Source organism: Scleropages formosus, chromosome 12, assembly GCF_900964775.1.
Source record: "Scleropages formosus chromosome 12, fSclFor1.1, whole genome shotgun sequence".
Taxonomy (NCBI): Eukaryota; Metazoa; Chordata; class Actinopteri; order Osteoglossiformes; family Osteoglossidae; genus Scleropages; species Scleropages formosus.
In genome coordinates this window covers 17,760,801-17,781,681 of record NC_041817.1, presented here as the reverse complement: position 1 = coordinate 17,781,681, position 20,881 = coordinate 17,760,801, and the positions used below count along the sequence as shown (strand labels likewise).

Genomic DNA, 20,881 nt, shown 5'->3' with positions numbered 1-20,881 from the left:
TCTCTTTCTTCTGAAAACTTTTTAACATTGTGTTCGGTTGCTCCCTAGTTTGAACAAATTTAATCATCAATAAGTTGGTCTTTCCCCTTTTGAAAGTGAGCGGTGTCTTGGGATGTACACACTGGAGACTCTGCACTCCTCCGTCATTTCTGAGGTGACATGTACAGAGGTGGACAGTTGAAAGTTGATGACGTGTACACGTGACACACTCTCAGCATGGTTGCACGGCAGGTAGCACCGGTGCCTCACAACGCCTGGGCTCTGGGTTCCGCCTGCGGAGTGAGTGTATATGCTGTCCTAGTGTTTGGGTGCATGTCCTAGGGGTGCTCTGGTTTTCTCCCACAGTTTGAAGACGTGTACCAGGTGAACTGGGGAATAATTGTGTGTATGTGTGTAGGAGTGTGTCACATTGTCCTTTCTTCATAAATGTGTGAATGATTGTAGGTAGTTTAGTGTAGTATATTCAGCACTAGAAATAACCTTGGACAAAGGGCACTAGCTAATTAATAACAACTATAATTTGCTTTGGCAAAATGATCTGTTAATGAATAAATGTAAATATAATGTAAACACACACTGCATATGGGGATTTGTGTTTTTAGCATGCATAGTGCAGACTTAGTAGCTGTCACCACCCCCCTCATCACCTTGTAGGCTGTTGTAGACCTTTATATGAATATGAAGCTGTCTAATCAGTGTTTCACCCAGTACAACTTAGTGCTCTCTGAGGACAAAGAACGGTGGCAGGCAAGTATATAATGTCACACTGTGGTACATGTGGTGACGCGGTAGCCTAAGTAGTTGGGCAGTTTTAGCTGTAGACTGAAACATTAGCCGCTGTTTCTGACTGAACACGTTGAGGAAGGCTGCGGCCGTTCCACTCGATCCCTTCCAGTGAAATTCCTAGACATGGACCAGCTTCTCTGATTTATGTGAGGCGTGACTCATATCTGACTGTCTGGTGCCTAGTTAGCTGTCATCAGCTGGTGCTGGTAGATTACAGTGCTTCCCCCGTATTGCTTGGAAGATAAAATAGCTCTAGTTGGATTGCTGAATTTTGGGTTGTCATGAAATAGCAATGTAAATAGACAACCTGTTTTGAACCTATTTTTCTCTCTTCTTCACCGTTCCTTCCCCTTACCAGGAGTAGTATCGAACAGCCCACGGCTTTCAGACTCCTCGGCAACCTCCCAGGGTATTGTTAACGGTCAGAGAGCAGCTCCAGCGCCCAGCCAGAGTCCAGACGGACGACCACCTTCCCCGCTCACCAGCCCTCTGTTGAACGACGCCGGCTCTATGCGCACCGATGATGAGGATGAGGTTCGGAGGAAGGTTTGTTGTCTGCTTGGTGGCCAGGTTAGAGGGTGTGTGCAGCCCTGAGCAGAGATTTCTGTCTGTGTTCCACATACCAGGAATAGCAGACGAGCTAGACTCCCTAACCTAAATTGTAGTCTGCACATACCCACTCTCTGAAACATGGAATTAAAATCCGTTGTAGTTTACTCCACAGGCTGACTTGAATTCAAAACAGAGCTGCTTGTAGTCTTCAACAAGTTGTTCTTCTTCAGAGGTTCCCTACAGACAAGGCGTACTTCATTGCCAAGGAGCTGCTGATGACAGAGAGGACATTTGTGAAGGACCTTGAGCTTATCACTGTGGTAAGAATCGCCAGGTGTGGACTCTACGTCTTCAGAGCCTGCTGAAAATGATGTGGTTCTCGTTTCCTGCCGCTGCTCCACGCAGGCAGGAGGTGGTTGGTTGGGGCTTGATTAGTCATTACTGGACAGAAGCACCCACAGACCATCTGCTTAAATTAAGAAAGGTGGTGTTGACTTTTACGTCTACATCTTCAGTTTCTGAAGAACCTCATCACTATTGAAAACAAGGAATGTGTGTATGTGGTCTCAGTCTTTTCAGAACCTTGTGGGAAAGGAGGAGACCACAACAGAATCTCTCAGGACCTTCATCTCCTCCAACTTTGAACCCATCCACAAGTTCCACACAGGATTCCTGAAGGATGTAGAACAGAGGCTGGCTCTCTGGTGAGTCTGGGTGGTGGGGCAGCACAGTGGATCTTATTCTGGGTCACTGCTGCACACTGGGACAATCGGATCCCAGATCAAAGTTCTCCAGTTGCGTTCCCAAAACAGTTAAACAAACAATGTTGTTATGTAACAATCAAAACACAAGGTACGCCTCATTGTCCTTATGTAGCATTCAAGGGAGAAAAGCATTTTCTCTGCGCTCTGGCCTAGTAACAGATACCTCTAGTTCAATTGTGTTTGTGTGTTTCTGGGCCAGGTGATGTAGATGTAGGAATGTGTGTGCTGCTCTCTTCAAAAGCCCTGAGCAGTAACTTGTTGAACTGTGTTGGCATGCAGCCTGAACGGATTCAGTTTAATATCCTGAGGAGCAGATGACCTGAGGAACACCGGTTTCCAAGGCAACAACTAAACCGCGAGCATTGTCTCTTCCCCCGTGAGCTTCCACTTCTTGTGCCTCTCCACCCTCTCATTTGGCTCATCCCAGCAATACCAAAATCTCTATCGCTTGAGTCGGAGCAAATGGATCTCACATCAAGAACCAAGATATGGATCAACAGAAGGCTCACCCTCAAATGTCTACAGATTGACCCGACAGGAGACTGGAACAAAACCGATCTGAAGGTTTCAAATGCTGGTTTTATCTCCCAGCAAACCCTTTAATAACCAAAGAGTCATACATTTACATGCAAGAAGAGTAAATATAAAGAATGCATTGAAATAGCAGCTGTGCAGATTCAAACCTGCACATCAAAAGCAGTGAAGTCATCCGATCTGCTCACAGCTGTTTTAAGTAGAAGGTTGTGACTGATTTCTTTTCTACTTCTGCCTCAGAAACTCTCTGGTGGTATCAGTCCCCAGTTTAAATCTTGTGCAGTATGACACTGAAATCAGTAATGAGTCTCATTTTTGAAAAATGAACAAGCAGGTTGGTAGGCTTACTTCCTGGAATAAAACAGTGCTGAGTAGCAGTGCTTGCAGTGTCATCTGCTGGTCAGAATATTGAAACTGATGTTTCAGATTTTTTTGTTATTTTCTCATGTCAAGTACGTACAGTTTTGTCATGGATGCACAAGCGTGCCCTGGTGCAATGAAGTCGCGTTTGCGAGTTTGGGGTTTCAAAAATGAAGTGAAACAGAAATACCTGAAATATCCATCCTGCTTACAGGGAGGGCCGGTCGAATGCCCACATCAAGGGGGACTACCAGCGTATTGGAGATGTCCTGCTGAAAAGCATCCAGGGCATTAAGGTGAGCAGGAGCCACTCAAAGGTAATTTGTCAGAAACAAATAGGAGATTGAATACAACTTCTCATATACTTTGATTGCCTCAGGAAATTCTTCATGATTTGACTGTCATTTTGACAACTTTAAAAAGGATATGGGTTGAAAATAATTTTGGTCACAGTCTATTTATACATGAACATGCCCTAAATAAAATGTACTGAGATTTTCTGGCATTTGATGTCTATTCGAAACAAGACATACTGGAATGTATACTGCCTACCCAACAGGAGAACACTGCTTCACATTATGTATGGATGAAATTTACCTTTACGCCATAAAATATATTTATAGTTTTTGATAATTATTAAAACAATCTTGCCTTCACTGTGGACACTGAGTCATTCCGCTCTGAACAGCTGTTTTACGTGTAGGTGTTTTTCGTTACTTAGTTACTGGAGCTTTGCTGCTTGGCATGTGGTTCCGCCAGGCTCAGAACGTCCTTGTGCTCTGTGGACCAACAGCTGTGTCGAGGTCATACAGAGGTTTTCAAATAGCAGCAGAGGGATTAGCTTTTGAAAGGAAGGCAAAAATTACAGCCACCCCTTCACCCACCCAACGCACCTGCATAAACCTCATCCTGCTCATAATTCACCTCTGTGAGGAGGATGTTCCATTTGAAGCATTCATGTTTAGGTTTCTGACTCAGGGTCTCCATGGTTTCCTTCCCAGGTGTTCCACAAAGTCTAGTTCCAGCAGTTCATCTGTCACATATAGGATGATTGACACCAAGGTCCTCTTCCTGCACAGTACCAGTTTTTGATATTCATATTGTTGGCATTTAAGGAAACAGCAGGAAGAGGATGAGTGATGTGGATTTGGGCAACAGAGTAAACACTGAAAGTGAACAGGGAGTAGGTGGTGACACAATTCACTGCTTGCCTGTCAATATGGCAGAATATACAGGGTAAGTGGAAATATACAACAGAGAGATGCATTGAAGAGGGTTAACTCGAGAGCTTCATTAGGTCATGGGTCATTAAACTGCATGACAATAAATGAGATGAGATGTAGCCGAACCTGAGCTGAGGCGGACTCTGGAAGGCAACGTGCCATAGCATTGCAACCACACCAACACCGGGAAGACAACGCAATCTTCTTATTTCCCTCCCCATGCAGCAGATGACGTCCCACTTTCAGAGGCTTTCGGACGTGCTGATGGAGCTGGAGCAGGCGTGCCAAGCCTCCCGTAAGCTGGAGGCCCTCTGCAGGGACTTGGAACTGCAGAAGGTGTGCTACCTGCCCCTCAACGTTTTCCTCCTGCGGCCGCTGCACCGCCTCGTGCACTACAAGCAGCTCCTGGAACGCTTGTGCAAGCACTACCCCCCCACACACGTGGACTTCAGGGACTCCAGAGGTATGTGGGTTTCAGAGGGCCTATGGGAGTCATTGAATCTGTGTTGCGTCTTTAAATTTAACCAATTCACAAAACCCAGAAGCTTCATGCTGGTGCTTATATGCCAGAATATAGTGTAGGTATTTTTTTATAATAGATAGAGCTTGCAAAAGTAGTAATAAAATTCTTGACCAGCTTCACTACGTAATAACTTCCTTTCCTCAGCTGCCCTTGCGGACATTTCCGAATTGGTAGACCAACTACATGGCACGATGATCAAGATGGAGAACTTCCAGAAATTACTGGAGCTTAAGAAGGACTTGGTTGGCGTTGACGGTCTGGCAGTTCCGGGACGGGTGAGTGCAGGGGGTACATCTGTTGCATGATCCAGCGGATTGAACGTTGCAACCAATTGCACCAACGTGATCATCCTAACAATGAATGGACAGTTGGTGTATTGCAGTGCGCTGGTGTTTTCCTCTGTGTGTGAATCCCAAGGCCATGTGTGTTTGCAGGAGTTCATCAGGTTGGGATGTCTCAGCAAGCTCTCTGGAAAAGGCCTCCAGCAACGGATGTTCTTTCTGGTAATTTCTGTCCCTTTGATGTCGTGTACCTGTGGTGTGTAAGTCTGCCACACTCCAGACACCCATCCCCAGTCACCTCAATGTGGCTTTTATTCCATGGTAGGAGGCTGTTGTACACTCTCCACACATCGTTCCAGAGTCCTTATCTTCAGAAGCCAGTCAGCACAAAATTCATGTTACAACCCCAGTGTTTATATTAGCTTATAATTAAAGATTATTCTCTGTAATAGTGTTCACAGAGGCATCAGGCTTCACTCAGTAAAAGTAATTAATTGTCCTTTGGTCTGAGTGCAGTGCTTTGAGTCAGGGCAAGCTGGGTTTGGCTGTTGCTGGAGATGCACTGCAGTGTATGTGTCTGTCCAGATGTGCCTGGAACACACAGGTCCTGTGTGTGGCTGTGGAACACCCGGAGCAGGGCTGCGCACCACAATGCCTGTGCCTGTGTGTGCAAACGCACGCAGAAGAATGGCAGTTCTGTATTTCTGCCTTGCGCTCCAGCAACACTGAGATTCCTATTTTCCCATCAGTTCACAAATGAAACAAGAGTACAAAGCTCAAAGCTCAGAGTTCAGCAGGTTCTAGACAGTGTATTTTAATTAGTGCCCTGCTGACAGCTGAAATACAGAGGGAAACAGAACACTATACCCATATGATACTGTACGCTGTATTTAACTACACCAATGTGGCAGTTAACAGCCGAGACTGAGGCAGCAGCACACTCCGTGAGCATCGCACTTCTCTACAGGATCCAACTGCTATGCTGCTTAATTAATTTTTCTTCCTGCGTTCGCAGTTCAATGACGTCCTGTTGTACACGAGCCGAGGAATGACCGCCTCCAATCAGTTCAAAGTGCACGGGCAGCTGCCTCTTTACGGCATGACAGTAAGTGCCCCGCCCCCACATCTTTATTCATATAGGAGCTGGTGCCATGGGAGGTGTGGTGGTGCAGCAGGTTTGATCTGGTCCTGCTCTCCAGTGGGTCTGGGGTTCAAGTCCTACTTGGGATGTCTTGCAATGGACTGGCATCCCATCCTGGGTATGTCCCCTCCAGCATTGTGCCCTGTGTTGCCAGGCTAGGCTCTGGCTCACCACAACCCTGCTTGGGACAATTGGTTTCAGACTGTGTGTGTGTGAGTTGGAGCCATGGAAGGTGGGACACTTAAGGTGTTGAGAGGGCATCAGAAAGCAGTGTAGCAGGTTCCTCCCTCAACTGTTTGGACACTAATCGTACCATCATACACACAAGCTCTGATGTGTATCTGTTGCCATTCTATGCTGCCATTTCTACAAAGCACAAATATTCTCTCTCTCTTTCTCGTCCCCGCTTCTTCCACTGTTCCCAGATCAGAGAGAGCGAGGACGAGTGGGGTGTCCCCTACTGCTTCACCCTGTCTGGCCAGCGCCAGTCTGTGGTGGTGGCAGCCAGGTAGGACCTTGTGAACGGTGGGGCGTATCACAGACATTGGGACTATTGCCCTGTCAACAGAACACAACCAGTCCCCCGTGGCCTCAGATAGTCCACAGAAGCTAATTCATTATTGACATGAGACATTTGTTCGTAAAAAAAAAACACCTGAGTAAAATATTAATTAGCCAGTGGAGTAATATAAACACATAATGAAAATTTAGTCAAATTAGTCCAAAAATGTGTCTATATTTAATGAAGTGGGAAATGTGTGTCGATTGGATACATTACAGCTGTAAATAGCAGTTTTTAAGCCAGTTTTCACAGTGGACGCGAGGTTTTTGGTTTCCTGTTGAAATCGAAAAAGTAACAGATTCTTTTATGTACTGTGAGATTAAACATTAAACACTGTTTTGTATGGATGAATTGATTTGCATGAAATTAAGAGATTTGCTTGAAAGGCATGGATTTCAAGTTAATGTGGTATCTCATTACTTCTGAGATTTGCAGTCATTCAGGAAGTTTAGTGAGCACTCGCTGGTGGCATCAGCCTCGGTGTTGCTGTAGGACAGTGACCGATACCCTAGCTTTTCATGTTTCTTGGCCAGTTCGGTTCTGGAGATGGAGAGGTGGATGGAGGACATCAAGATGGCCATCGACTTGGCAGAGAAGTGCAATGGGCCGTCGGGCAACCTGTTGACCATCAGCCTGTCTGAGAACAGTAAGTGTACGGCCCCATTCATCTGCCTGACCCCGGTCAGGGTGGAGCTACGAAATCCCTTTCCTTTAAGGGAATGCCAGCTGCCATTGTTCCTCACAGGTGAAGAACATAAAACACTTCCCTATGTGTCCTTGGCCTTGTTGCGTGTCTGTTGTCTAGATTACTGGTTATTGCACAGGAGGCGTAGCTGTAAAGGAGACAATTTTGGAGGTCAAGTTTGCCTTCATATACCCTTATTTTATCTCTAACCATCTTCTTGTCATGCTCCTGGAATGTGAGGGAGTCAAGCCCTGTTCTTTAAGGGTAGAGCAAGGGCTTGAGTTGTTGCTTAGGGAACAGAAGGTCTCAGGTTCTAGTCCCCTGTCATGGACTGATTGAGTAAATGGCTGAATCATTCTAAGTAACACAATTAAAGCCTCACCTTGTAAATACTCTTGGTCAATGATGAGAGCTAAGTGAATTAAAAAGCTGGTTTCTTGTTGTTCTAGCAGTGAGGTTGACAGTCATTAAATGTTGCTGTGTCCTGTGACTCTTAGATAAACACAAATGAATTGCCTGCTTTTAAACCGCAGTCTGAGGTGTGATGATGTATAAAGACCTTGTGTATATTTTGATTCTGTTGTGATTGTGAGATTGTTTTCTTGAATCTTCTTTTTCTTTAACATTTAACAAGATGTAGTGAAGTTGTCTTACACATGGGTGACAGATAATGACCTGTCCCCCCCAGTGGCTACGGTCTCTCCTGGGATTTTCCATAAATCCTCATCTTCCACAAGCAGTGAATTAGTCCATGCCTTGTTGTTATATGGCCCCGAGCTAGTGGTGTGCTGGAAAGTCCTCCCTTATTGTTGGGCCCATCTGTCTCAGACTACGTGGTCTAAATGCAGAGTGCAGCTCATTCTGCTGAAGTGCACCATCGATGCGCTGAGTGGTCTTCACACGGGTCAGCCTGCTTTTCATCCATCGCAAACTAGTGAGCCAGGATTTTGGTGAAAATTGGTATAAATTGTCGTCTTCCTCATTCACATGAACCTACTTACCTGGGATTTTAGCAGCTACTACTGATTAATATCCCAGAAAAATGGATTTACTCACTAAATTCCTACTGGGGAATCATCTACTTGTAGCCCTAGTACAAAACCCACTAACGGGTACAATTCGGTATGAATGAAGCGGAAAAAGAAGTATAAATGACGTCATATTTTGAGTAACGTCGGATTCGTAGCCATTCACAAGATAGACAAGTGAGCTCCAAAGCAAGCAAAGTGCTGATTGTTAAAAATACTGCAATGCCTTGGTCTGGCTGTCCCACAGCATAGTGGTCTTTGTGTTGCTGGAGCCACAGTCCCCTTGTTAATGGGTTCCTTTGCTGAATTTCCCAGAATCCTCGGAGGAGTCCGCTCCGGACCAGGAGTCCGAGGATGACCTGAGTGCCTCGCGCACCTCCCTGGAGAGACAGGCGCCTCACCGCGGTAACACCACGGTGCACGTGTGCTGGCACAGGAACACCAGTGTGTCCATGGTGGACTTTAGCATGGCTGTGGAGGTATCTGCCCATGCTTGACCCCTTCTTTCTGTCCTTCTCCATTCCTATCTGTGTGCACCATTCTACTTCTCACACAATTGTCTCCACAGGGGAAAGGTGTTCTGCAGCAGCCATGGTTTTAACTCTTCAAATCCCTTAGGCCACGCAGCTTCAAAGTCTTCCCTGCTCCAGCAGGCCTGTCTGAGCAATTCACACACTGATGTTCTTCACTCCTTTTTACAACTGAGCTCTAGCAAATGGGTCATGTGTTGGTGTGACTGATCGCTGACTGAAGAATTTGGAGCAGTGAAGTACTCTCATCCCACTGACAGAATTCAGTCTATGTGCAGACTGGGTTTCCACTTCCTGGCTTCCCGGGTTCCTGGTTTCTCTCTGCGTTCCTCCTCTTTCTTTTCTTCTTCTTTCCTGTCTCTATATCCCAGTGTATAATCCTCTTGTCACAGGTCCTAATGGAGGATTTCTCTCCTAAGCCTTTCATATGAGGACACTATGTTAAATACACTAAGTGCATAGGAAGGGTTTGGCGAGGTATGTATGAGTTTGTCTTATGAGGGCACTATACAATGGCATCTTTCCTTTACAGCTTCCCTCCACAGAGTGACTGCATCCTGTATTTAATTGGCTGCTGCCCATGTTTGCTTCCCTACTCAGTCTCTATGTTTGTGTCTCTTGTCTTTATCCCTTTCTCTCGTTCTGTCCGTCTGTCCTGTCTGTCCACTCTAATGCTGGTACTCCCATGATAGAGGACCCCAGTCCTGTCAGTGCCTCAGTGGTGCCCCTCTTTGGGCCCGGCAGTGGCCAAGGTCCAGTGGCTCTTTCTTTGGTCTGCTGGTACCGAGTGCAAAGCCTCTCCTTTAGAGATACCTGCAGGAGTTTAGAGGTAAAAGTTCCAGGGAGAGCTGAGAGGGTTCTTGCATGGAATCATTTCCCTCCTATTAAGTTCTAGTTTGATTAGCAGTTGCTTTTGAATTGGTGCATTGAGTCTCTTGTAATGCAAAGATGGAGAAAGATAGAAATTTAAATTCCAATAGAACATGCAACAGAAAAAACAAGATCTTTTAATGTTTTAATGGATAACAAGAGTGTTTATGTGTAGAGCCACTAGATGGCTGTAGTCAGCTTCCAGGGAATGGTTTGTGTTCACTCCTGGGTTTCCTCATACCACCAGCCTGCACTCTCACCTGATCTAGACCAGAGCAAATTATCATTGACAGCATGACCATTTACTCTAGTTTATGGAAAATCGTGGCCAGTGGTTGAAACTGAGCCCCACAAACTTTCAGCAGATTCCAGTTCAGTTGTTTATTTTCAGGGCCCATTCTTCTCTACAGGCATTGCATGCATCTGATGCTGTTTGATTTTTGATGCTGGATGACATTATTTTTTCACAAAGTGAGGAATAGTGAAAACAATTTTGTCAACATTCAAGTGAAAGTGTGGTAATTGTCTTCTTCCCTCTGCCAGAATCAGCTCTCTGGGAATTTGTTGCGAAAGTTCAAGAACAGCAATGGCTGGCAGAAGCTCTGGGTAGTCTTCACAAACTTCAGCCTCTTCTTCTACAAGACGCACCAGGTAACGCTCATCTCGCCAAATTCTAACTACCGAACTCAGTATTTCCCTCTTTACCTGAACTGAATATTTCTCTTTTAAAGCTATCTTGTCATGGGAAGGTTTAGACTCCACTGAAAAAGTTCTTGTCTCTGTTAGAAATTCCTGGTGGAAGCACCATAAGTGAAGTGTTGGCATGTTAGCGTTATCATTTTAGTTACACATTCAAATTCAAATCTGTGCGTGGCCATAGTCCAGCATGTACTGTGATTGGTGTAGTGTGGTAGTTTGCCACACATTTTCAGTGGTAGTCTACAGCACATTACCATTGCTCATGGCTGAGAAGGTAATCCATTGTGCTTCTTATGCTGGCCAAGTCATTTATTGTACGGCAAATAAGAAGTCAGCATTGTACAAGATCCTGATGTTTTTAACATTCTGTCACATGATTTAGTACACCTTATGATGTGTCTCTCTGCACTCTTAGATAATAAGACTAGTAGCGTTGGTAATTTAATGATAACTGATAAGTATATAGTATGGCAATGCTTTCATAAATACATGAGAAAATGCAAAGTGCTTATTATCCTACAATTATACTATTACGGATTTCTGCTTATACATGACTAATTTTAAATATGGTTGCATAAGACCTGTAAAACCTTTCATTCATGGTTCTCTGCATTCTATCTGGCCTCTTAAATATGACATTTTTCCCTTTTTAGTGAATGTTTTCTCTGAGCACTCAGTTATACCTGGAAATATAAAACAAAAGGGCAAACTGTACAATGGTGTTGTAATTAATATTTCAACATAATAATAATAATAATAATTACTGTATGTTTCCCCTTTAAAAGAAAAAATACATAAGGATTATATCTTTAAAGGAAAGAAATATAAAATGAATATCAGCATTTAAAATGTATTACAATTAAAGGAAAGAATAAAACAAAAAATACAGGAAAAATTGTAAAGTAGTAAGATAGATGATTACAGGGGAATGGGACAAAAATGGTGAAAACATGCAAATGTGTTATGTACAAGCAATTTTCACCATGTGAATCTTAAGCCGGGGGGTGCGGTGGCGCAGTGGGTTGGACCGCAGTCCTGCTCTTCGGTGGGTCTGGGGTTCAAGTCCCGCTTGGGGTGCCTTGCGGCAGACTGGCGTCCTGTCCTGGGTGTGTCCCCTTCCCCCTCCGGCCTTACGCCCTGTGTTGCCGGGTAGGCTCTGGTTCCCCGTGACCCCGTAAGGGACAAGCGGTTCTGAAAATGTGTGTGTGTGTGTGTGTGTGTGTGTGTGTGTGTGTGTGTGTGTGTGTGTGTGTGAGAATCTTAAGCCTGGAATTAAAGGAGGGCATTCCCCATTGTAGGAGCCTAGCATAGAAGCCCCTATCTTCCATAGAATTCAGGATTAACAAATTCCAAATTCCCCCCAAGATATTGCTCTGTACACAAAATAAACTGTAGTCATTTACATTTAGATAAAAGAAGTAGTACTGGATGAGCAGACTTTTCTCTAAAGTAAAACACTCAATTTCAGTCATAATTCACTAATGAGAATTTCTCCTGCAATAGTGAAAAATTAGTAGGTTATTAGGGAACATGGCAGGTGGTGTTCTGTCAAAGCAGCTAAGAGAACTGAAATGTCTGTTGTTAGCGTGCACTGTGAGGAATACGCAACCTTTATGATCTGGCTCTTCCTCACAGGATGAGTACCCTCTGGCCAGCCTGCCTTTGCTGGGCTACTCCATCACCATCCCCTCCGAGTCAGAGAACATCCACAAGGACTACGTCTTCAAGCTGCATTTCAAGTCCCACATCTACTACTTCCGATCTGAGAGCGAGTACACCTTCGAGAGGTACTGTAACATTACAGGACGGAGTAGAGTGTGGAGGAAGTAGATAATATCACGGTTAGAACCGTCACCTTGCAATTGAAGGACCTGGGATCAAATCCCACCCGTTGTAATACCTTGGATTAAGTTGCTTACCCTGAATTGCCCTAGTAAAAAAAATACTCAGGTGTATGAATAGGCAAAAAATTCTTTGTTGAGTATACAGACCTTATACTATAAGCTGCACTGGAGAAAAGTGTCAGCAAAATAAATAATAAAAGTAGAAAGCTTGGTCGGAACCATAAGAAGTCAAGGCATACATGGAATTCTGATCTTTCTTCTGTCTGTTTTAAGAAGTTTTCTGCCTATACGTTGTTACAGGTGGATGGAAGTCATCCGCAGTGCCACCAATTCTGCCAGCCGCACTCGCATCGTAAACCGGAAGGACCCCCATCCCTACTGATGCAGAGGATGCGGGCATGTCCTCATGTTCTCCTCCAGCCCATCCCCGTCCCTCATCTGCTCCTCCCTTTTCCCCATAACCCAGCTTATTCCCCAGTTGCACGCCCCAGGTAGTCGGCTGTGCGGTCATACTCTTTGTAGCCTTTTTCTGATGGCCATCTGCACAGTCCTGTTTTTCATACCATGCCACTGACAGGAGCAGTCGCACTACATTCAATTGATATTTTTTTCTTTTTTTCTTTCTTTTTTAAATGCCAGCGGGACACACTTTCATATATTGGTGCCAATGCACAAAACCTGTGCTTTTAAATGCTTTAAAGGTCACAAGTCTGCTGGTTTTGACAATGTCAGAGACTGCTTTAACTGCATTTTTACAGAGCTCTGAACCTTTTTCTTCTAGACAGTCATTTTATACAATTTTTAAATGGTGTGTGCCACTTTTTCACATTCGGGTTTTTACATGTCATTGTTTGTGTTTTCTTAAAGGTGCAAAACCTATCAGTGGAGCTTAATTATGTCCTTTTGTTTTTCAAGTAAAGTTTTCTTGTATGGATAACTGAATTTTGTTTCTCTGTGTAAACATGGTTGTTTGCCGTTTTTATTCAGAAGATTTTTTTTTTTTTAATTTAAAATCCAAAAGCTTGAGTGCCAAACTGAATTAACCAATGCCTCTCAACCATTGTGAAGCCATTTTATATGTTAGTCATTCAAAGATTTATAAAGAAAAAACAAGTAATAGTCAATGTACTTTAAAATATATAGGCACCTAAAAATTTAAAATGTAATATGACCATGAAAAATATGTAAGATTTTATGAAAAACACTTATTCCCTGGTTCATTTGGGAGGGTTCATAAACATTTTACAGGGACTTCATTGCAATTCTGTGATAAAAGGTTAAGTTTCAATTTTAGACTTTTTCCATTGTTAGTGCTGGCACTTTCATGTATTTTTTGTTTGTTTTTTAAACAACAGTTACCATGACATGTTGATACACGGTAATAGGCACTGTTACTAAATATTTTTATTTAATCTGGATTACATTCCTCAGTTTAAGTACTTTTACACCCTACCAACCTAAACATTTTTATGAAAACTGAAATATTAAATGCTTTAAATGTAATGTTGAAACTCTAAAAAGAAACATTTCATATATATTACTGGCCTTGAAAAGGCTCCCAGGTCTGATGTCAGTATGATGTTTTCAGCCCAGTTCTTGGTGGACTTCTGCATATGCGGGTTTTTGTTACAACTGAGTTCTTAGGAACAGGTAAAATACCAGTTAGCGCCACTGTCTTTTCATCTGTAAGTTCCGGATTCAGATCCCACTTCTTATACTGAATTTGTACAGTACACATCAAGAACATTGTGCTCTGTAAATGGGCAAAAAAGAAATTTCGTAAAGTCAGTTTGACCAAAGGTGTTACATGTAAGTGTAATTAATTTTCAGTGAGTTAGCTGCGTGTACAAACCGATTCCATGCATTTGAGCACTATTAGTAGAGGAGTCTGTCTGTTTTTTTCAGTCTTTTAAAACAGAATTTATGTTGGTCTAAGAAACTGTCAGCGGTCCCTTTGCCCCTGGTAACTGAAGTCAGTTTTGAACATCAATTGTATTACTCACCTATTTATTTAAATGTTTAGAATGATTACTTAGGTCATATAGTAAGTATGTTTGATTGTTTTCATTGAAATGAATACCGTAAACTTCAAATCCATTTTAGGGGAGAAACATTTTTAAAAGTTATTTGGTAATATCTTCAGTATTCCATCAAAATCATTTATAAAGATGTGGTTGTTCAACTTGCATTATTTGAGTAATAGAGTTTATTCAATTAACAGCTAAATCAGGAATAAGTAATTAAATCTCAGCCGGAACAAAACCCAGCAAACAAAGAGGGCTGCCAGGACCAGGGATGAAAACTCCTAGTTCACAGGGCAGAAAGATTCCGAAATCCAGTTAAATGAGACGCACATGTAATAAAGAGAATCCTGTCTTGACCTTTCCAGGTTCGATGTTTTTCTTTGCTCAGACGGGAGAGAGATCTCTGACAATTAAAGCAATAAAACCACAGTTTTAACATGTTGTGTGTTTTGTGCTCTCTGGGAATGTCTGTGTAGCCACATTTAGCTCCTTGCTCGCTCCCATCGGCTTATCCTCGACATCCCCAAGAAATTCTTCTTTTACGATGTAGTATGCACTATATAGTGTACTACCATATAGACTATATTTGTTCAAATCAAGGATGTCTGTTATTAAGTGCTTATTGTGTTCTGTAGGTTATTTCTTTGATTTAACAAGATCATTTAATAACTACTATTCCCTTGCTCTCTGCTTCTCTCACTCGTCATTTCACTATATCCCTCACTATACCACATTTTGACTACAATTTAGTGGTAAGAGGGACTTTCTTAACAAAACAAGGTAAAAACAGCCTTTGTATCCCAGTGGTGCTGGTAAACTGAGGACCAAGTGTAACTGCATTGAGTCACTACTGATAGGTGGCAGCATTGGCTAAAAATATCAGTTAATTGTTATAAAAATGTCTAGTATTGTTTTTCTGTTTTTTATAGTTGATATGTCATTTTCCACTTATCTATGCTGTGAGCACATTTTACCAGGTAATATAACTACAGCAATATCTGAAAATAACTAATTTCAATCAGATAATACCTGTAATGTATGTAATGAATGTACATTTGTAGATGTAGAGTAACTTAGTAAATACATACATAAATACATACATACATATATATATATATCCATTCAATCATCAGAAGAACAAGAAACTAGGCACAAATATAATTAGCTAAATGATACTCACTGTGCTGTTCCTACAGGCAAACACAGCATGAAATATGTATTTATATTTTCCACAAGAAAAGCATCCATATAAATAGCCACATGCATATGAAATATGTACCCACTGGGAAGACAGCTGAAATTTCAAACCCTGAATCAACAACCAAGAGAATTCCATCTTCACAGAGTTCATGTTCTAATCTGCAATTCAGAAACAACATTCTGTTAGAATGCAGTTGTTTTCCCTTTCTCCATTTTCACACTGCCATACGAACACAAGGAGAACTTGCAAACTCCACACAGACAAGAGACAAATCTGAACCCATGTCAAAACTCGCAGCCTGGGAGATGTGAGTCACCAGCACTGCACCACTGTTGTAATCCACTCTATTATTATTAGTAATAGTAGCAACTCCTACGTGGGGAGGCAGCTGAGTACCATTCATCTGGAGATTTCTAACCATCATCACCAGAAGGTAGCTGATCCTCCACTAAGTCTTAGGATGCTTTAAATGGCCCATTGTAGTCCTATATAAGCCGTGGGCCAAAAACATAAAGTAAATTATTGTCATTATCTTTTCAGCCTGTATCTTACATGTACTACACATTGGGAATGAAAGGCAGAGTTTTCAAAGGGGCTGATTTCCCTGAGCCTAGAAAGGTTAATTAAATCCACAAACCAGTTAAATCCTGCTGCTATCCCACCATGCACTGGCAGCCTTTATTATAAAGAAGATATTATTATATTATTATTATTATTTTCAAATTCATGGCAAAAGTCAAATTCTGTTAGTGACTAAACTTCCAGGCCAAATTGTGTATTGTTTGCTGAATGAGTAAATCCCTTAAGTATATCAGAAGTTAGCTTGCTGAGATTTAAATGAATAACGTTGGGATGGCAAGTGACGCGCCACCCTCCTACTGCTGGTTCATTACTTCTTACATTTATTAATTTAGGTAAGGCTTTCCTTCAAAGCGACTTACGATTATTTGCTCATTTATACATCCGGGCAATTTCACTGGAATAATTCAGGGTAAGTACCTTGCAGCTCAGGGTACTACAGCTCAGCTGGAGCTGAGATTCGAACCTGCGGCCTGGTCGGAAGGAGGTCCTTCTTTCAGTCATTGTCAAAATGATCATTTTCAACAGTACACAAGCCAACGTGAGCGAAACAAAGCCGGAAGACAACCCTGAAGTTTGGCTGCAACCGCTTAATACAGAGTTGATGTGTGATACTTTCAACGCGTTTTCACCTCTTGCTGATTGTTAATTCTAGGGGGCGGGGTTCCCTCCACGGGCTCGCAGAGCAGGGAGGAGTGGGGAGTGGGGAGTGTCGAGTGTCCCGTCCCCGGGTTCGAGCTGCGGTGACACTCGGGACCGCACTGTCACGGTAGAAGCACATCGCAGGCGGCCGCTGCAGTGGACTACAGGGTCTATTGGCATGTAATTTACGAGCACCGGCGGGCAAAGCGAGCCGCAGCGCAGACTGGTACAGACAGAGAGTGTCGGCGGCGGTGTCCGCGTGCTGCCTCTAGGATGGTCGCGCTCCTCCGCGCCCGCGGAGCCACGCGCTTGTTCCCCTGAGGGAGGGACGCTGCTGGCTCGCGGACCCCCCGCTCTCGTGGACAGACCGAGTGTCTTCGTTCGCCGCGCGAGTGGATGAGCGCTACCTCCGGGGGCTCCGCCATGTCGCACGCGGCTCCGCCGGAGACCAGGAGGTTCACGCGGTGCCTCAGCAAGCCGGGCACGGCGGCCGAGCTGCGGCAGAGCGTGTCGGAGGTGGTGCGGAGCTCCGTGCTGCTGGTGGGTCGCACGCAGCCGCCTCCGCGTCTCTTTTTTTTTTTTATTTACCTGTGCTGCGCTCGCACGGAGTGACATACATACTTACTAGCTACTCCGTTACAATCTTCTTTTACACACAGTTTATCTTAAGTTACACTGTGTTGTTTCAGTGCCGCAGCGTGTTACTGTTTTACACTGCCGCAGTGTGTAAATTTTTAGCGCTGCTGCTGCAACGATTTTACTACGTTACGGAGTTCCAGCGCCGTAAGTAACGCTGCCGAGTTGTGCAGCGTTTAACAACTAGTCCCCACGACGTTCAGCTTTGCCGTGTTACTATGTTTACATGCTGCTGTGCTACTACTGAGTTGGTGCTGAACGTCACTCGTGCTGTAGGTCCGTCCCACGTTGTGGGTAAAGCAGTTATTTCTGCGTGTGCGGTACTGTTACTGCATGTAACTCTATATTATATCTTCATCATGTATGTATTTGACCCCCAGCATATATTTGTGTGTAACTCCACTGAGTATATAATTATATTATATTGCTCACACTTTTTTGTCCCTACCTGATAGGTGTTTTACCTCTGTGGTCTGTAATAAACAAGTAAAGACTAACCACAACAAGCATAATTTAAAATAAAATCAAAATGAGCATCATGGTTTTATGCTGCTTGGTCTACATAACATACCACATAACTCGTGGACTTTTAACTCAGTTTTTCAGTGGATGCAATGAACTACAGTCATATCATATGCATGATTCATGAATAATATGAAAAAGTACATTTTCGATGATGCATGACACAGCAGCTTTTATCTGTTACCTTCACTTGTTACATTGAGGTGTTTGGGTAATTTATTGAAATGTAGGTTACTATTTAAGCAGGCTTTCTAAGAGAAAAGGAGAAAAAATATTAGGAATGTGATTAGGAATCGTCAGTAATTTGTATAAACCTTTATGCAGCTACTCATGTGATGTGGATTGGTTCTTATGCTGGGAAATGACAAACTAACTGTACTTTAGAATCATACATTCTGCATCTATTTGTCTCTTTCTGTAATAAACACATTGTATTTTCTATGAGATGTTTGTCACTTTGGTCCAAAGCATCTGCTAAATGACAATGTAAAAGACAGCCCTGTGAACACACTTATCTGGCAGAAACATTGATCTCTTAGATGTAAATTAGGTTTATCAAAGTAACTTTTAGTAAATTTAAATATAACATGTGGGCTATGCTGTTCTGGCATAAATGCAGGCACTAATGCAGAGGGCTGCTAAGTCCTGCGAAAGTACATATCTGTCGTGTGCGTTCGTTGCTGGGAGCCTTATTCTGTACTAAACAAGTTCTAACAACTGGATTGAAAATGTGTTGCATAAACATTTTTGCTTTATTGGAGTAACTAAGGGAGGCCAGCTCTCCCTCCCCCAAGTTATTGTAGTCTCAATGCATCTGTTTGCCCAGTTTCTTGCAATTAAGTGTGTCTAATTGTGTACTTGCTGCTGAAGTTTATATGTTGTTAACTGGCAGTAGTTTGTTGTTTTTTCTTATAACACAACCATAATAACCCTCCCAGGAGAGAGTGGAGTTAAATCATATGCTTGCTTTCAGTGACAAGCACATGATGACAGCTGACAGTGTCAAAGGAGTGTTATGCTTTTCGCGGGCTGTGTCTGAAAACATTGTGGCTTTGCAGACCTACCAGAGATCGAAATGCAGCACACCATCTAATATGTATTGCCTGCGCTATATATTTACTACTTTTAACTTTGGGATTTGCATCCAGTCAATGGTAGACAATAGTTAAAACTCATAAGAAATCTAAACAGACTATGACGGGCAGACAGGTCAGTTTTAAATATAAACTGAAATTGCCAAAATGAAACTAAAATTGGAAGTAAATCAACATTTTCTCTGATCTTTAGTAATAATGTATGCGATATATGGCCTTTGCTAAGAGAATCCTTACTTTAAGGGTGAAAGTATAAATCAGTTTACGGGAGTAGCAGAACATGAATTACTTTTAAGGTGTGTCAGTCCTCCAGGTGAGGACTTATCCCACTTATCCTACACTGAAACCTGGGACATTAACTGCTTCAAGGCTTCGGTGTCACGTTTCAAGTAATAGCGAGTCAGAATACAAGAAGGGGCAGCTTTGTACTGTGAATTGGAATAAACGACACCAACACAGGCAGGTCTAAGTTTAATAACATATTAATATTTCAAAGCTCATGGCGTTAAAAGGAGTAAGACCCGTTATTGTTCAGCGTTGTCCAGGAGCGACTTTTCCTGGAGGTGTTGCTAAGTAACTGAAATGGACACCATCCAGGAAATGGCATCCTGAGTTGAGATCCTAGAGGCACAACCACACCCTTTTCATCATTTATTCATTTGCCCTTGTGGAGCCACAGCTGAACATTGCGGAGAGAAATTGAGGTACATGGCAGGTGGAATGCAGGGAAATTAGCCTTGCACACTCTGTAAGTCAGGATTTAGAGGATAGACCTCTTATGTCTTGTTTAAGAGGAATGATTTTGGATTATGGAGCTGCTTTAGGTAACATGAAAACTTTGGCTAGAGATAGTTTGCACTTGGTACGATTACATTATATGTACAGTGATTGTTTGCTTGGTAGTAGCTTGCTAATAAGTGACTAACACCCTATATGACAGTCTTGTGTGATATAAATGCCTCCCAGCAGATATGTGTGCCACAACTTGTTCAAACTAAGGCTAACTTTTGGCTTTATGAGCAAAATGATTTAGTGAAGACAATGACCCACAGAGGAGCCTTTTTAAGTCCAACTCTGGGACAAGAATGTGAGTGATGTGAGTGTGACAAGGACCCCCAGCGCAACTTCTAATTAATTCCTACATGAAACATGTAAATTTCCAACGGGGAAAATAAGGGTCTCTTTCAGTGCCATAAAGGGAACTTGTAGCCCAGTTCTTGATATTTTTTTCCCCTTGTTTTTATAGAAAATTAAAATATCAAACATGTGACTCAATACAGGATATTAACTGGAAGAAAGTGTCCTATTGAAATCTAAAGGGTTACCAAGGAGTGTTTTCCTCATACTCCATAGCCTGATTTTTAATCCATCTCCACTCTCATCTTAGCATTTTTGTATTCATCTGGCCTCTAGCAATGGTGCAGATGTTCTGTTGTCATGGAGTATATTCACTTGGTGTAGGTGTGTTGCTGTAGTTGTGAGAGCATCAAGCTTGGATCGCACTTCCTCTGTCCAAAAGCCTGTTGTGTATGAATTAATCATATCTCCACTGTTATGACACAAACCTTGTATTCTCATCAGTGTGGCCTACTGCCACTGTGCTGCTTAGTCTCAGTGCCTTCCAGTGTGTTCCTTCCTGTCTTGTAAAATGTCTTCCTTATTTTGGGCATGTTTTACCCCTGATGATATTACTGGTTGGTACAGGAGGCTTTGCATGAGCTCCCGTGACCAAGCTGTGGTTGGAGTGTCTCAGAGTGGGCTCTGGACAGTGTGGCTTTGTTCATTGTCCGAGCACAGGGAC

The 20,881-nt window shown here is 42.9% G+C and overlaps 2 protein-coding genes across 13 annotated transcripts in view; both read left to right on the top strand.

The window, feature by feature from the left end:
- Window positions 1–14,828, top strand: part of LOC108920698 (FERM, ARHGEF and pleckstrin domain-containing protein 1-like) — a 78,453-nt gene extending 63,625 nt beyond the window's left edge. For 2 of the 4 annotated variants that reach the window (XM_029256797.1, XM_029256800.1), the window contains exons 14-27: window positions 1,145–1,332; window positions 1,569–1,658; window positions 1,909–2,042; window positions 3,211–3,292; window positions 4,445–4,682; window positions 4,887–5,017; window positions 5,177–5,245; window positions 6,039–6,128; window positions 6,590–6,672; window positions 7,260–7,372; window positions 8,755–8,918; window positions 10,383–10,490; window positions 12,174–12,325; window positions 12,683–14,828. In XM_029256797.1, coding sequence (XP_029112630.1) covers window positions 1,145–1,332; window positions 1,569–1,658; window positions 1,909–2,042; window positions 3,211–3,292; window positions 4,445–4,682; window positions 4,887–5,017; window positions 5,177–5,245; window positions 6,039–6,128; window positions 6,590–6,672; window positions 7,260–7,372; window positions 8,755–8,918; window positions 10,383–10,490; window positions 12,174–12,325; window positions 12,683–12,764 — 1,724 coding nt within the window. In that variant the 3' untranslated portion in view covers window positions 12,765–14,828. Of the gene's footprint in view, window positions 1–1,144; window positions 1,333–1,568; window positions 1,659–1,908; window positions 2,043–3,210; window positions 3,293–4,444; window positions 4,683–4,886; window positions 5,018–5,176; window positions 5,246–6,038; window positions 6,129–6,589; window positions 6,673–7,259; window positions 7,373–8,754; window positions 8,919–10,382; window positions 10,491–12,173; window positions 12,326–12,682 lie in introns of those variants that run through there. The other 2 variants (XM_029256798.1, XM_029256799.1) reach the window with 2 other exon arrangements.
- Window positions 14,829–16,908: 2,080 nt separating this feature from the next.
- Window positions 16,909–20,881, top strand: part of LOC108920678 (dedicator of cytokinesis protein 9-like) — an 83,745-nt gene continuing 79,772 nt past the window's right edge. For 8 of the 9 annotated variants that reach the window (XM_029256946.1, XM_029256940.1, XM_029256943.1 and 5 more), the window contains exon 1: window positions 16,910–17,368. In XM_029256946.1, the coding sequence (XP_029112779.1) occupies window positions 17,225–17,368 (144 nt within the window). In that variant the 5' untranslated portion in view covers window positions 16,910–17,224. Of the gene's footprint in view, window positions 17,369–20,881 lie in introns of all 9 variants that reach the window. The other variant, XM_029256944.1, reaches the window with a different exon arrangement.